This window comes from Tachysurus fulvidraco, chromosome 11 (assembly GCF_022655615.1).
Source record: "Tachysurus fulvidraco isolate hzauxx_2018 chromosome 11, HZAU_PFXX_2.0, whole genome shotgun sequence".
NCBI lineage: Eukaryota > Metazoa > Chordata > Actinopteri > Siluriformes > Bagridae > Tachysurus > Tachysurus fulvidraco.
Window position 1 is genome coordinate 19,175,202 of NC_062528.1, and position 17,058 is coordinate 19,192,259.

General features: G+C 39.4%; 1 protein-coding gene across 2 annotated transcripts in view; it reads left to right on the forward strand.

Annotated features, from left to right (window-relative positions):
* The first annotated feature begins 1,872 nt into the window (after positions 1-1,872).
* dclk1b (doublecortin-like kinase 1b) overlaps positions 1,873-17,058 on the forward strand; it is a 48,955-nt gene continuing 33,769 nt past the window's right edge. For both annotated transcript variants that reach the window (XM_027160513.2, XM_027160512.2), the window contains exons 1-3: positions 1,873-2,083; positions 3,385-3,745; positions 7,679-8,025. In XM_027160513.2, coding sequence (XP_027016314.1) covers positions 3,400-3,745; positions 7,679-8,025 — 693 coding nt within the window. In that variant the 5' untranslated portion in view covers positions 1,873-2,083; positions 3,385-3,399. The remainder of the gene's footprint in view (positions 2,084-3,384; positions 3,746-7,678; positions 8,026-17,058) is intronic.

Genomic DNA, 17,058 nt, shown 5'->3' on the forward strand with positions numbered 1-17,058 from the left:
AAAGATTAATATAGTACAAAATTCAAGATTATTATTAGATATATTTAGTTCACAATGTGTATGTATTTATCCCCAATAAGCAAGTCTGAGGTGAGTCAAGCAGTCGTGGTGAGGAAAAACTCCCTTAGATGGTAAGGAAGAAACCTTGAGAGGAACCAGACTCAAAGGGGAAACTCATATCTTTGTAGTATAGCAGAGTCTAACTGTAGCTGGTAGATCTCTGGATGCCTCAGGATTCTCACAGAGTCAGCCTCATCTCAGTGGAGGTCCAAAGTCTTCATCGCACGGAAGACGATCGGAGCTGGTACAATTTCTGGATGCCTCGGGATGGGGAGAAAAGAGAGAAGCAGTGGAGAGGGATTAACATATCTGCTGTTAATAATATGTGAAAGTCTGATATAATAGTGCCCAGTATTATGGGATGTATTATGTGTATGCCTGACTAAAGAGATGAGTTTCTAATCTACATTTAAATTGGGGTTGGGGGTTCAATTCCTGCCTCCGCCTTGTGTGTGTGGAGTTTGCATGTTCTCCCCGTGCCTCAGGGGTTTCCTCCGGGTACTCCGGTTTCCTCCCCCGGTCCAAAGACATGCATGGTAGGTTGATTGTCATCTCTGGAAAATTGTCCGTAGTGTGTGTGAATGAGAGCGTGTGTGCCCTGTGATGGGTTGGCACTCCGTCCAGGGTGTATCCTGCCTCGATGCCCGATGACGCCTGAGATATTCACAGGCTCCCCATGACCCGAGAAGTTCGGATAAGCGGTAGAAAATGAATGAATGAATGAAAGTTGCTGTCTAATATAACACCCAGGTCTTTCACTGTCGAGCTACTAGTAACAGGACATCCCTCTAAATTGAAGATGAATTGTGAGAGTTTCTGTGTACTGGTTTTTGGACCAATAAGTAGTATTTCTGTCTTATCGGAGTTAAATAGCAGAAAATTACAGCTCATCCAGACTTTTATCTAAGGCACTCTTAATTTGGTCAATTTAGCTATTTTGTTTGGTTTTGATGAGATATATAACTGTGTATCATCAGCATAACAGTGGAAATTAATCCCAGGTCTTATAATAATGTTCCCTAATGGAAGCATGTATATCGAGAAAAGCAGAGGTCCTAGGACTGATCCTTGAGGGACCCCATAATTAACTGGCAATAAACTGGAGGAGTCATCATGTAATTTAACAAGTCTTCATCTGTCCAGGTCTAGATATGTGTAGCAGACAGGAATGATATTATCTTCAGCTGCTGTGGCTCATCTATATGTATATTGATATTACAAATCTCTCTCTCTCTCACACACACACACACACACACACACACACACACACACACACACACACACACACACACAACGCACACACACACACACACACTCTCTCTCTCTCTCTCTCTCTCTCTCTCTCTCTCTTTATATATATATATATATCACACACACACTCTCTCTTTCTCTCTCTCTCTCTCTCTCTCTCTCACACACACAAACAACAATGTAGATTTTAATTTCTATTTAATTTCTATTTTATATTTAAAAAAACACAGTGTAGAATTAAGAACAGTCTTTTTGGTATGTTATAAATGTAAATAATGAAGACACGGAGTTGCTTAAATCACAGCTAAAGAGGATCGAGACACACCCTCTGTATCCCTCCATCCTCCATCATCTCTCCCTCATCTCCTCCTCCCCCTCTTCTCTCTCTCTCTTGCTCGCTCTCTCCTCCTCGTCTCTCTTCTGTCGCCATCATTCTCTCTCTCTCTCTCTCTCTCTCTCTCTCTCTCTCTCTCTCTCTCTCTCTCTCCACCACCTCCTCCTCCTCCTCTCTCTCGCCATCATTCTCTCTCTCTCTCTCTCTCTCTCTCTCTCTCTCTCTCTCTCTCTCTCTCTCTCTCTCACTCACCCTCCCCTCCTCCTTTTCTCTGTGTGCGTAAGGACATAGCTAAAGCTCGGGGCACAAAGAGAGCGCGTGGCCCCGCGCCCCCACCGCCACACCGCACGCGACTGAATGGGATATTAACACCCAGTACACACCTACACACACCACGCCAACCCACGGACAGGATACACGCACACACACCCGTGCAAAGTAAGTAGAAATGTAATTTCTTTGCCAGAAGCGTTTATGCTGCTATTAAGACGCGCCGGTTAATGTTAACATCATCATCCTCATCTGAGCCGTGTTTTAATGTAAACGCGTCTTTTGTGAAGCCTCGAACTGATCAGGAAGCTGCAGGATGCTGTGTGTGTGTGTGTGTGTGTGTGTGTGTGTGTGTGTGTGTGTGTGTGTGTGTGTGTGTGTGTGTGTGTGTGTGTGTGTGTGTGTGTGTGTGTGTGTGTGTGTCTGTGGTGTGTACGTGTGTGTAAAGCTGTATGCATTGACACGGATGTGCAGAATGTTTATTCGTCATGATTTTTGCAGAAAGGAGCCTTAATTCATTAATGATGACGACATAATAATAATAATAATAATAATAATAATAATAATAATAATAATAATAATAATAATAATAACCTCCACTAAGAATTTCACTGTTTACTCATTAATAAAGGGAGCAGAAAAGACGAGTGTGGAAGCTATGGATGTCATTAGATCATAACAATGAGAGCATCCTAGACAGAAAGGTCATCACTACACATGTCGTGATTTACACGTTTATCACACGTGTAGGTTTCACGTTTAGTTCACGTTTTTTATGGCCTATGCTTTTTTTAGCCACCTTATTCTTACACATGATTCATTCATTTTTAAATGTTGATTTTTTCCACGTACTGTATGTGTGTTTTTATGCTTTGTCTGTGATTTTATTTTTCCAGATTTATATATTTAGTTTCAGGTGTGTTTTTTTAGACAATAAATCTATTTTATTTTTATCTGAAGTGTTCATTTTGCACATATACTGTGTGAGTTAATTTTCTTACATGCTTTTTTTAAAATTAATTTTCAATGTTCTTATTTCATAATTATAATGTTTTTAACTGAATTTTGAGTGTTAGATTTATTTCAGCACATTGATTTTTTTTACATGTAGTGTGTTTGCTTATTGATTTTATTTATTTTTGTTTGTTTGTTTGTTTATTACATTTTTAAATGATTCATTTGTTTCCCTGTGCTAATGTTTCACCTGTCATGTTGTGTTTACTTAAGCTTATGCAATTTAAAGGGCATGACATATTAAAATACACTTTTTAATATGCTTGATCCATTTTGCAGTGTAGATGATAATAAAGACAAAAGGATATAAATGTCATAAAATTAGAATTTTACAATAGTGATAATACCATGTTCACTTGACAGTACCATGTACAATATCGTCTACAACTAGTACATTCTGTATGTTTCTAACAAATCTCTCGAATGCTGCTACTAAAGTCATTGAATTTCTGCAGAACGGTGGCACCAAAATGGAGCTGGAACATTTTGATGGGCGCGACAGAGGTCAGAGGTCAAGGCGAGGGCTGCCCCCAAGCCCAGCGCACAGTGCCCACTGCAGTCTGGGCCGCGCACGCACACTCCAAGCCCTCAGCTCTGAGAAGAAAGCCAAGAAAGTGCGTTTTTACCGCAACGGTGACCGACACTTCAAAGGCATCGTGTATGCAATCTCTCGGGACAGATTTAGGTCTTTTGATGCTCTTCTGGCTGATCTAACACGATGCCTGTGTGACAGCCTCAACCTTCCACATGGCGTCCGCAGTTTATTCACCATCGACGGGTCTGCCAAGATTACCAGCATGGAGCAGCTGGAGGAAGGTGAGTATGTTCCTAAAAAGAGGACACGTGAAAGTTTCCTGATCCGTAATGAATTTCTGAATTAGAATTTATTTTTCGTTTCAGCTTGACTCACTGCCCTCAATTCATCTCTATGTAATGAGAGGGATGCAGCAGTGCTTTAATACTTTTGCGTACGCAGTATCTGTTATCAGCTTTCAGACTATTCATCACACTCAGCAGCTTATAGGTGGCTAACTATACACAGTACGACATGGTAGTGAATGGTACTGGGGACATATAAAGTAGAGTAAAATAGAATAATAAAGAAAAGAAAACATCAAAATTGTTACAGTAAAAATTAGGAATAGAATAATCTTTTTTAAAGGTCCAAATGATAAAAAAAAAAAATACTATCAAAAACGAATAGAAATAGATTTAGAAAATAATTTTAATGATAATTTTAATAAAAATAGAGTGTACTGTATAAATATATTAATACAAAATCTAAATATATAACAAAGATATACAAAGTAATTCAATATATTATTATTATTATATATATAAAACAATATTAAATATATAATAAATAAAAAATAGATTATAAAAAATTAAAATGTGACAAATATACACATCCTTTTTATTCTAAATCAGCATTATATAGCCGCATTGCGTTCGAGTCCAACATTTACACAATTTTTCATGATTTCTTATTAATATGTTATTAAACATTGCTGAAACATATAGAGCGAATAAAGGAGTTCATTTGTTTCAAATTTTTTGCTTCCTATTAAACACCATTGTAACTTTCCAGCAACAAACAACAAACTAGCACGACAATTTTACTAGAAACATTAAGAAATGAATGAATCTCTCTCTGACAGTGTCAGAGAGAGAGTCAAGTCAAGTCAAGTCAACTTTATGTCTGCACTGTTTTTTGTCCTGCACTGTCTTGTTTGTCTTGTCCTGCACTGTTTGCACCAGGTTGCACAGTTGCACTTTATGTGGCTAAGACTACTTACATGTCCTTAGCCCTGTCTTTGTTTTATGTAGCACCATGATCCTGGAGAAACGTTGTCTCATTTCACTGTGTACTGCAACAGCTATATATGGTTGAAATAACAATAAAAGCTTCTTGACTTGAAATAAAGGGTGGAGTTTGAAACAATCAGAAATAACTGATGTTGCACTCCTGATGAACTCAATCATGTTTTTTTGTGTGCTAATGTTCTAAGTGTTCGTCTAAATGGATTCCATATGCTACAGAGAGGATCCACTTTGAATGTTTCATACATATTTTATGGTATTTTACAGCCTTACAATGCTATTTTTTTGTCTGTGTGTGCTGCTGTATCGTCGATCACACACTCGATGTATGTTAAAATTCATGTAGCACAAAAACGTCTGTCCTAAAATACTGTATAAATACTGTATCTGTGGTTCTGCTTTGATACCGAATAAGGAACGAGCTGCTTTGCATTCCACCAGAGGATTGAAGTGAAATATTTAGGTCGGGCATCCATTCATGTTCAGACCCACAGCACTTTTATAGCCAAGGTGAAAGTGAAAATGAGACAATTCTGGTCTCAACAGAACAATTATCCTTGACTGGATGATTTCTTATCTAGGCATGTAGTCTGGTAATAGCCTTACAATGCTTAGGAAATGGCTCAAAACACAGCAGATGTTCAAATTATAGATTTAGTCTTTAGTTAGTCTCACGTAGACTACAGATTGTTGATGGGTCAGTGTGTTTTCATTCGTTTTCAATAATGCTATTTTCTCACATATCGTGACGCTGCAAGTCTCCACTCGCTGTACCATAAAGTTGCTATTTCTACTACTGGTTGCCATAGAAATAACATTTATCGGCGAGTGGCGCAACTAGCATTTCAAATCGATTTTTTGGACGCAAAAATTAAACGTTCTAGGGAGATTTGGTGTTTGTGTATAAAGTTCTGCATTGTTTCATTCGAGAAGAAGAAGATGCAGCGTGAGTTCTTTGTCACGGATCACAAACTTTGTTACGTCACCGATTTGGACATGCCCAGATCTAGTCACTGATGCTTACTGGCGCTAATGCTACCAGAAATTACCAGCTCTTTTTGAAAATGAATGGTCAATGGTCTCTTTATTACTATACATGTGAACACAGCACAATGCAAATCACAGTCTTGTATCAATGCTGATTTTAATATGTTCTAATTTCTAAAGTAACAGCTTACTAAGGGACTTAAAGGAGAGATTCTTCACTTCACCTGATTAAAAATGTTTGTTCGTCAATTTGGTGACATTTTTTAGCATTTCATGAAAAGAGTCTTCAGTGCCTGGGCTAAAGATGTAAAATATTCAGACACTGAAAAGTCATCAGGACAGAGAAGTTTTTAGTTTCTTGGTAACGTGACAAAGCTGTATTTTTTTTAAAAGAGAAGGAACATTCAGTACCACAATATTAAATGTAGCTATAAATGGATAAAAATCCAATGTGTAGTTCTCAAATTAAAGGTAGCGTCTCCGATTTTTGAGAAATGCTTCTGAAAACTGAGTCGGGACAAAAATAAACAAAAAACAAAACAAACGTGCAGCCAATGAGCAGAAAGGGGCGGGTCTTGTCAATATGGACGGAGAGAGCGTTCAGTGCGCATGTGTGACATTAGCAGAAAGCGGTTTTAACATTGACATGGAGGATAAAAATAAAGAAAGAAAGTGAAGAAAGGCTTACAATAAGGCAAGAAGTAGGACCCCTTGTTTGTTTATCTGCAATTGTATTGTTCTTCCCTTCAGCTATGATAAAGACACACTTCTTTCCATTAGTTGCCTGGGTTACATATATATGTGTGGGCGGAGCTATCAATACAGGGGTGGGACCCATTTGGGTTAGGGGCGTGTTTGTTTTGGTGATTTCATATGTCAACATTGACTTTCAAAAATCGGAGACCCTACCATTAATAATTATGCATTATGTTTTTTATATATATATATATATATTTTATATTATATATTTACAGCATTTGGCAGACACCCTTATCCAGAGCGGTTTACATTTATCTCATTTATACAGCTAAGCAGTTGCTCAGAAGCAGCAGCTTGGTGACCCTGGGATTCAAACTCATGACCTTACCGTCAGTAGCCCAATTCTAATTATTCTAAGCACTGAAAAACTACTATGGTGTACATGCAAGGTATATTTCAGGACTTTCTGTTATTGGACACATCATGACGCGCCATAGCACAACAACTTATTCTTGATTATTTTCCTATACCAGCATATCCCAAAATCGGCTTAATCCTTCTAGCAATGTTTGAAAGAACTCATTACAGTGGATATATCTGATGAGAGAGACCAATAAAATGCAGCACTTTCAAAGAGAAAAGTATTATTTCCTGCTATTTAACTCGTAACAGAACAGAACTGGTGTTGAAAATTACATGGGCCGAAAAAAATACCCGATTAAACTTAGCCATATCGTATAGGCTTGTCCCATCTATAGCATTTAGTTGACACTCTTATCTAGAGTGACTTTGATTTTTATCTCATTTTATGTAACTGAGTGTTAAGGGCCTTGCTCAGGGGACCAGCAGTGGCAGTGTAGCCGACTTTGGATTCAAACTTGCAGTCTTCTGATCAGTAGTCCAATGCCTTACCACTTATCTACCACATCTAGCACACAGGCACATTGTTTAAAATTTGGACTCTTTTGGAGAACTTGCATAGATTATTAACCCTAGGATCGAAGAGGTGATCAAACAGATGATGATATTACACTTAAGAACACTTAAGTTCCTATTTATGAATTTAAGGACCATTATTGACACATCCCAGGAACTCTTAAAGAACTAAAAATTTGTCTGTGTAAACTTAAATCATTTCTACTTCTATATCTATTCTAATCTCTTCAACAAATCTTTACTTTACAAATTAAACAAAGCAGATTGCAACCATTTCAATGTTTCATGTTACTGTCTTTGTTTCAGGTGAGAGTTACGTCTGTGTATCAATAGAACCGTTTAAGAAGCTTGACTACACCAAGAACGTCAATCCCAACTGGTCAGTCAACGTGAAGACTTTGGCATCTTCTCGGGTACCCACCTCACTGGCCAGTGCCAAATCCAGCTCACTGGAAACCAAGGAAAGCAAAGACTTTATCCGGCCCAAGTTGGTGACCATCATCAGAAGCGGCGTGAAGCCTCGCAAAGCCGTCCGTATTCTCCTCAACAAGAAGACGGCACACACTTTTGAGCAAGTTCTCAGTGATGTCACGGATGCCATCAAGCTCGACACGGGGGCTGTGAAGAGACTCTACACGGTAGACGGCAAAATGGTATGTGCTCGCGAGGAGTTTAAGTCAGATTTTGTTGTTTTTCACTGAAATCACTGATATTTCAATTTAGTTTGTATAGAATTTTTAAATTAATTATTAAAGATTCACAGGATTCCAGGAGTCCAGTTTGATGTAACCACAATACTTTATGCTACAATCCATGTATTGATGGGTGCAGCTTTAGTAAAATAAAGAAAAAACTTTAGTCTAAAGTCAAAATAGCAAATAAAAAATGTGAGAACATTTTCCTGAGCTCTATTTAGTGTCCCATGGATTAAATACATCGTTCCCAAAAGTTATTCTTGGTATGCAATTAAAGCATAAAGAAATCAAATGCCAAATGGGAAAGTGCTGGATCGAGTGCTGTTCTATGCGCATCTGTATAATGAAAGTGGAAATTTCACACTAATCATTAAAGCAGCACTAATATATATGGGCTTTTAGCTAGACTCCATATACATTTATTTACTTTAGTGCCACCATTTTCTCATTTATATATAATCACGTTAGTCTTTATATTTCATTCTAATAATGTCTCTTGACATAAAACAAAAGAGATCCATGACCGAGGATGGTGTACTTTTCATTGTAGGCCTTTGATGATTCCTCTCCAAACATAGCGTTTATGGTTGTGACTATAATGTAAAATTTTGGTCTCATCACTCCAAATTACTCTGCTCCAGGAGCTATGAGGCTTGTCTAGGTGCTGTCTGGTGTACTGATTGCGGGACTTTTTGTGGCATGGGTGCCGTAACGGCTTTCTCCTGTTAACTCGACCACGCTGGACATTTGTGTTCAAATACCTCCTTATTTTGTGTTTTTCTTTGCATCCTGAACAATTCTTCTGGCAGTAGTGAATGAAATGTTTCTTGGACTACCTGACCATGGTTTAGTGTCAGGGGCGGTTCTAGAGGCGGGGCCACAGGGCCCTGGCCCATGCTGAAATCTGAATGGCCCCTGATTGGCCCCCGTTCCATCAATCGTTGACGAGAAGAGCAACCGGAGAATTTTTCAAAACGATCACAGATGCAATTCCACCACCAAACAATTGGCAGCACTCGAGCGTTTGAAAAAGGAATGACTGCCAAAATGTATTTGCACCTTACTGAATAAATTATTTTGTGTGCTTGAATGTACCCTGTACTTGGCCCCTGAATGTAACATGTGGCGCCTAAATGACCCCTGTTACATAAAAATCCTAGAACCGCCACTGCTTAGTATCAACAGAAGCTCTTATTTTCCACCTCTTTATTAGAGTTTTAACAGTACTTCTTGGCATTTTCAAGTGTTACGATATCTTTATATCCTTTTCCTGCTTTATAAACCTTAACTAATTTATTATGCAGGTCCATTGGCAGATCTTTTGTCTTCCCCATGGTGCAGTATACAGACAGTGCATCACCTCATGAGCTGAGAAACTGTTTATGCACAGACACTAATTTGAATTACAATGAGTCACAGGTATAGAAACTTATATGATGATATAATAAATGGTTTATAAATGGTTATAAAAGCCAATTAAACCTCTGTGTGTCAACCTGTGTGTTTCTAATGGGGCCAAACATTCAAAGATATGTAAACTTTTGGTTGCTTAGGTGATTTCCATTATCATTAGGTTTTAAAAATCACTATGTGATCATGAATGACTTCATGTGAACACTATCTTTAAATAGGAGGGAATTCTTTTGCATCATCAGTCATATTGTCCAAATAAATTGCAATGTTTAACAATTTCTTTCAGGGTATGCAAACTTTTGAGCACAATTGATTTTCCATCTGGACATTTTCTATGCCTCTTATTTTTTCGGGATTAAACTTGCTTGGAAAGGTGTTGGAAGGAAGAAGTATGGATCATTATGGTCTGCTATGAGTATGGATACTACTAGTATGGATACTTATTGAAATTACTTATGGATGAAGTAGTGGTAGCTCAGTGGTTAAAGTGTTGGTCTACTGATTGGAAGGTCATGAGTTCGAATACCAGGCTCCTGAGCCAGGCACTCCTCAGCTATATAAATGAAATAAATGTTAGTTGGTCTGGATAAGAGCATCTGCCATAATGTCATAAATGTTACAAAAAGCTATTCTTATGCAAATATTGCCATAAATTTTGCATGTTTGTATACTGTTTAAGCCCCATTGTAAAATATGTGCACAGGACAATCTTAATGATTATTGCAGAAGCTCTTATGTAGAAACCTACAGTAGCCAGGTGAAATTTTCTGCTGAAGCAAAGGGTCTTCGATGGACTATACTTTCATTAATGGTATCACTTTTATGAATCTGCTTCTTTTTCTTCTTTTTCTACTTCTGGCTTTTCCCGTTAGGAGGCACCACAGTGAATCATCTGTTTCCACCTAACTCTATCCTCAGCATCCTCTACTCTCACACCAATGAACTTCGTGTCCTCATTTAACACATCCATATACAGTATCTACTCTTTGGCCTTCCTCTTGACCTCGTACCTGGCAGCTCCATCTCCAACATCCTTCTACTAATATAAATCATCTCAATCTATCCTCTATGACCTTGTCCCCAAAACAGCCAACCTGAGCTGTCCCCATAATGTGCTCGTTCCTAATCCTGTCCATCCTCAGGTGATGAAGAGAACCTCATCATCCTCACCTCTGCTACCTCCATCTCTGCATCATGTCTTTTTCTCACTCCTCATACAGTAGCTGGTCTCACTACTGTCTTCTACACCTGTCCTTTGATTCTTGCAGACACTCTTCTGTCACACAACACTCCTGACACTTTTCTCCTTCCGCTTCAACCTGAGTGCACTTGCCTCTTCACCTCTTTTCCACACTCCCCGTCACACTGTACAGTATGGTTGACCTAGGGTCACCTTCTTGACCTCAGCTCCCTGTAACCTCACTGTTCGTTCCTCCACCTGCTCTCTATTCTTACTACAGATCACAATGTCATCCGCAAACATTATTGTCCAGATGATTCCTGTCTGACTTCCGTCTGACATCTGTCAGTCTGTCCATTACCACAGCGAACAAGAGGGGACTCAAAGCCGATCCTTGTTGTAGCCCCACCTCCACCTTGAACTCCTCTGTCTAACCTACAGCACATCTTACTGCTGTCATACTCCTCTTCATACATATCCTACTCTGATGTACTTCTCTGTCACTCCTGACATCCTCATAGACTACTATCGCTCCTCTCTCTGCACCCTGTCGTACGCTTTCTTTAAATCCACAAATACGCAGTACAGCTCATTCTGACCATCTCTATACTTGTCCATTAACGTTCTGAGTAAAAATTGCATCAGTAGTGCTCTTTCTGGGCATGAGGCCATGCTGCTTCTCACAAATATCCACTTCCTTTCTTATCCTATCTTCCATTACTCTTTCCCATAGCTTAATTGTGGAGCTCATCAACTTTATACCACTGTACAACTCTACACATCACGCTTGTTCTTAAAGACCAGCACCAGAACTCTTCTCCTCTATTCCTCACGCATCTCCACTGAAACTCCACTGCTGTTTCTCTCATCTGCTTTCTTCAGTCCCTTCTACGTCCCACTTCTTTTTAGCTAGCCTCTTCCTCTGAATGCTGTCCTGTGCTTCCTTGTTCCAACGCCATGTTTCCTTATCTTCTTTTCTCCTTCCAGATGACACACCTAGCATCCTCCTCCCTGTCTCCCTGATCACTTCTGCTGTAGTTTCCCAGTCATCTGGAAGCTCTTCCTGACCACCCAAAGCCTGTCTCAGCTTCTGTCTGAATTCCTCACAACATTCCACTTTCACCACTTGGTCTTCATTTCTATCGTTCCTCTCCTCTTCTTCCTGACCACCAGAGACATCCTATACATCACCATCTGATGCTGTCTGGCTACACACCTTGCAGTCACTAATCTCTCTCAGATGGCCTCGTCTGCATAGAATGTAGTCTACATGTGTACTACTACCTCCACTCTTATATATAAAACTCTATGTTCCTCTCTTCTCTGGAAATAAGTGTTAACTAAAGCCATTTCCATTCACTTAGCAAAATCCACCACTGGCTGTTTTTCTAGGTTCCTTTCCTTTATTTCCTCTTATTCGATGATGCAAGTGCATGTATCTAGAGTACATTAATCAAAATATAGATAAAAAATTACTTGATTTTCCCTCCATAACCATATCCAATCATGTCTACTGATAAAAGAAAAAAATACTTCTGATTTTCAGATTCTCCTGTAAAGCAGTCTAGTCTTGCTTAAAAGAACTCTAAAGGAACACCTCTCAGCTTCTTCCTCCTGTAACTTGCTTTAGCTCTGTGGCCTGGTTTCTCAGAGGTGAATCTGTTCATGCGTCATTAGGAGTGCAAACAGGTCACTCTGTTCCCCGCTAACAGGGTTGTATAGGACTCAGCTGGTGTCCTCGCTTCATCCTGTTCTCCTCAAAGTGTCCTGCTTTCCTCTAGACATCTGGGAGATCTTCCACACAGCCCTATTTAGCAGCAGAGGTTTATGTTTCTGCCTGAAATGCACAGAAATACATTTTGGAAGAAATTTATGGCCATTAAAGTGTTCTGGGAGAAGATGTGAAGAATTGGTGTGTTAAAGAGAAAAGAGAAGAGAAGAGAAGAGAAGAGAAGAGAAGAGAAGAGAAGAGAAGAGAAGAGAAGAGAAGCCAGAGGATGGCAGCCTCACCTTTTTATTACAGGAGCAGTAACTTCCATCACCACAGGCTCAGGAGCTCATCACAAACATCTTGTCAGCTCCTCATATTTACAGTATTTCGACTAATAGTGCTTCTATAAGAAGATATGACTAAATTCTACATTCTGAGTCCTAAAACCTCTTATTTCAAGTCAATAATAATAATAATAATAATAATAATAATAATAATAATAACAATAATAATAGTAATACTAACAATCATTATTATTATTATTATTATTATTATTATTATTATTATTATTGGTCTGCAAATAGAAAATGTAAAAGTATTCATAAGTCATATAGTATAAAAGTCAATAGTGTCATTATATATATTTTACAGATATGTTACAGATTTAAGAACTTTTGTCTTCTACAATGGTTAATCTTTTATATATATATATAAATTTATATTTTTTAAATTTATAATTTAATAATTGAAAACAATTTTTGTCCACAACCTAAAAAATTCAATCAAAAATTGTACAGTTTTAATTGTGCAGATTTAAGAACCCTTGAATGTGTATGGTGCATAACGTCACAGCCAGAGCCGATCGGCCCTATACGCTCACTACGCAAGTTGCATAAGGCCCCGCAAATTATGTAAGGCCCCGCCTCCCCCTGCCTCGTTTTACAGCACGTGCTAATGTTTACTGTGTAGATGACAATATGAAGCGGATCTATCCATCTGGCCATGAAAAGAGAAAAAAATGTGAAAACAGATTTGTGAGAACAGCAATCAGTTAAACTTGTATTCTCTTCGAGTTTGATGTCAGCAAGAGCAAATAACAGTAAAGTTAAGTTGATGTGATTCTGTCTCTAGTCTCTACCTGACTAGCTAAACTAGCTGTGCAGTGCTGACAGACACGAAAAGGACTGACATGAAGACTCACAGCAAGATTACAGGTTTCAAAAAATGTCGAATACCGAGTATATATTTAAAATATTCCATTCAATAAAGATTTGTTTATACCTGATTCAATTCTGTATTGTTTTACTCTTTGACCCGAGAGATGGAGCAAACTTTTTTAACAGGAGGGAGGTTTGTAGTAGGAGCAGTGGGGTGTCAAGTGTGAATGTGTGGCAAATGGTTTACATGGCTCACGGGTCAGGTAGGAGGGCCCCGTAGCAGAATTTTGCTTAGAGCCCCAGGGAGGTCAGGATCGGCTCTAGTCACAGCTCTCATTGGTTTGTGGTCATTGAACATGGCCCCCAGGGCCTCAAACTCCCAGCAGCCACCATCATTTTTTTGTCTTTTGCACTTTTGGTTATTGTAACTGTATCCACTGCTGTTTGTCACTTCTACCTTTGTATTCTGTTCAGTTTGGTCACATTTATTTTTTCTAAAATCCTCTTCCTAAAACCTCTAATTTAAAATCTAAACACTGTTTTTTTGGTTTTTTTTTTTTTGTAAATCAAGATCGAAGCCTACGTTTTAAAATAATTTTCATCGAAGTGGAAACTTTATGAGCAACCTGCCATTATTATACTGTACAATTTTTTTCCTTTGTAGAACATTTCAGGTAAATTTTTTCTTTGCTAGCAGGGATTGTAAGTGTAACTAGCAGCTTTGCTAGTCATTTGGCACATGCCTTGGGTGAGGGTTCAGAGACAGAATTGCAGTAAGCTAACCTAGAAATTCAGAGAAAGAGAGAAATGATCCTTACATCTAAAACACATCTTCACCCTTGTATGAGTAGCTTCTATATTTCTCTCTTTTTTTAACCTGTCTGTCAGTTTCTATGACAATGAGGTTACTGGAGGTGGTTGCTAGGAAACAGGCTGCTGTACTGCAGAGGGGTGCATTGAGAAATGATATCATCACATGACTGCCTCCTGAAGGTGTGAAACCATTTCTCTTCATCATGTTGTGGATGATTAGCGCATTCTCAGTGCCTATCGTACTTCAGTGTTTTAGATTTATCTATTTATTTTGCATAGGTTTGGGGGGGGGTAAGGCACGGTGGCTTAGTGGTTAGCACGTTCGCCTCACACCTCCAGGGTCGGGGATCGATTCCCGCCTCCGCCTTGTGTGTGTGGAGTTTGCATGTTCTCCCTGTGCCTCGAGGGTTTCCTCCGGGTACTCCGGTTTCCTCCCCCAGTCCAAAGACATGCATGGTAGGTTGATTGGCATCTTTGGAAAATTGTCCGTAGTGTGTGAGTGTGTGAGTGAATGAGAGTGTGTGTGCCCTGTGATGGGTTGGCACTCCGTCCAGGGTGTATCCTGCCTCGATGCCCGATGACGCCTGAGATAGGCACAGACTCCCCGTGACCCGAGAAGTTCGGATAAGCGGTAGAAAATGAATGAGTGAGAGAGAGCATAGATTTAAGGAGCATGATTTAAGGAGCATCTACATTATTGGTGCATCTCTACTGAGACAAAATCCCCAAAAATCCAACAAAAATTAACCAAATCATGGAACTTACATACACTTTAAGATAAAATTGACAATGGATCAAATGTCATTTCTTTCTTTCTTTCTTTCTTTCTTTCTTTCTTTCTTTCTTTCTTTCTTTCTTTCTTTCTTTCAGAGTCTGTTCCCCAACTAAAACATATCCTTAAAGATGATTAAAAACAACCTGTCAGCTAACTTTCTTATTTTATTTCCACCACAGAAAGCTCTAGTTTATCACACCAAGTATCTGTTTAATTAATTATTTTTTTAATGTTTACTTTTCTTTACAGTTTTTTTTTTACATCATGGTTTTGGATGCTTGTTAGCTTTCCGCCATTAACTTATAGACAAAAAGCATGCTCAATACTTCATATTCAATTATGTCTATCTTTTGCTCTGAGTTTCATCTCTCATCTGTATAAAACTGTGGAACAAGCAGCGACAGATAACCACGTGTAGGAGTTTCTTTTTCTCGGTCTAACCGTTGTCATTTAACTCCAGAGTGTCTTTATTGGAGAAGCCGAAGCAGCGGATGGATATAAAGGTTCATAAATGATGGAAAGCCATTTCTAGACAGAGGGCTGATACTCTTTAAATTTAGCACCAAAATGATGACTCAGTGCACTCTGAGCTTAATGGGAAAGTGCTTCTACTTACGGTACTTGTGTACAGCTTTAACGTTGCAGTTGAGACTGCTTGACTTCCTTTATCTCTCTCTTTGTCTGAGTGTCTGTCTGACTTTGGGTTAAAAACTGTTCTTTTCCCTGTGGCGGGTTTTGATTCGGAAGATGATATGATGTGTAACGAACCCCTGGCAGTGACGGGATCAATATCCGAACCTCTGGCAGTGACATGGATCAATATCCAAACCCCTGGCAGTGATGGGATCAATATCCGAACGCTTGGCAGTGACATGGATCAATATCTGAACCCCTGGCAGTGACGGGATCAATATCTGAACCCTTGGCAGTGACATGGATCAATATCCGAACCCTTGGCAGTGACATGGATCAATATCCGAACCCTTGGCAGTGACATGGATCAATATCCGAACCTCTGGCATAGAGGAAATCAGGTATCCAAACTCCTGGCAGTGACAGGGTTCAGTATCTGAACCCCTGACAGTGACATGGATCAACATCCGAACCCCTGGCAGTGATGGGGATCAGTATCCGGACCCCTGGCAGTGACAGGGATTAGTATCTAAACCCCTGGCAGTGACGGGAATCAGTATCCAACCCCCTGCCAGTGACTGGGATCAGTATCTCAGATGACTCAGTGCACTCTGAGCTTAATGGGAAAGTGCTTGTATTTCCGGTGCTTGTGTACAGCTTTAATTTGCAGCTGAGGCTGGTGGACTTTCTTCATTTCTCTCCGTTTGACTGTCTGTCTGACTGTCATACTTTTCTCATAGCTCAGGTGGATTTGGATGTGGAAGATGATATGATGTGTAGTGATATTGTCATTAGAAAGTCAGGCAGATGTGATGAGGATCAGTATCCGATCCACTGGCAGTAACGGGGGTCAGTATCCAAACCCCTGGCAGTGACTGGGATCAGTAACTGAACCCCATGCAGTGATGGGGATCAGTATCTGAATCCCTGGCAACGACGATGATCAATATCCAGACCACTGGTAGAGAGCGTCATAGTGAGGGGAATTTTAGAGCCGAGTCTGGTCGCTCTGGGAGTTTGGTTTCTGTAGGCATATACAGAACACACGTGTGGTTTAGCTGAAACTGTGAAATGTGTTCTGTTATGCTGGGAAAGTATAGGAAATTATTTTAGAAAAGTATTGTAAAAGTAATTCAAACACATATCAGTCATAGCTGAGACTTGTGGCACCTGGGCTACTGATGAAAGTGCTGATGGTGTTTGTTATGCCTCTGTTATTCGTGTCAGGAAGAGACATGGTGCATGTCACAGCATGCTAATCAGTCGTGAAATTTGTTACCAACTGTCAGAGATTCTCTGAGGCAAAGGA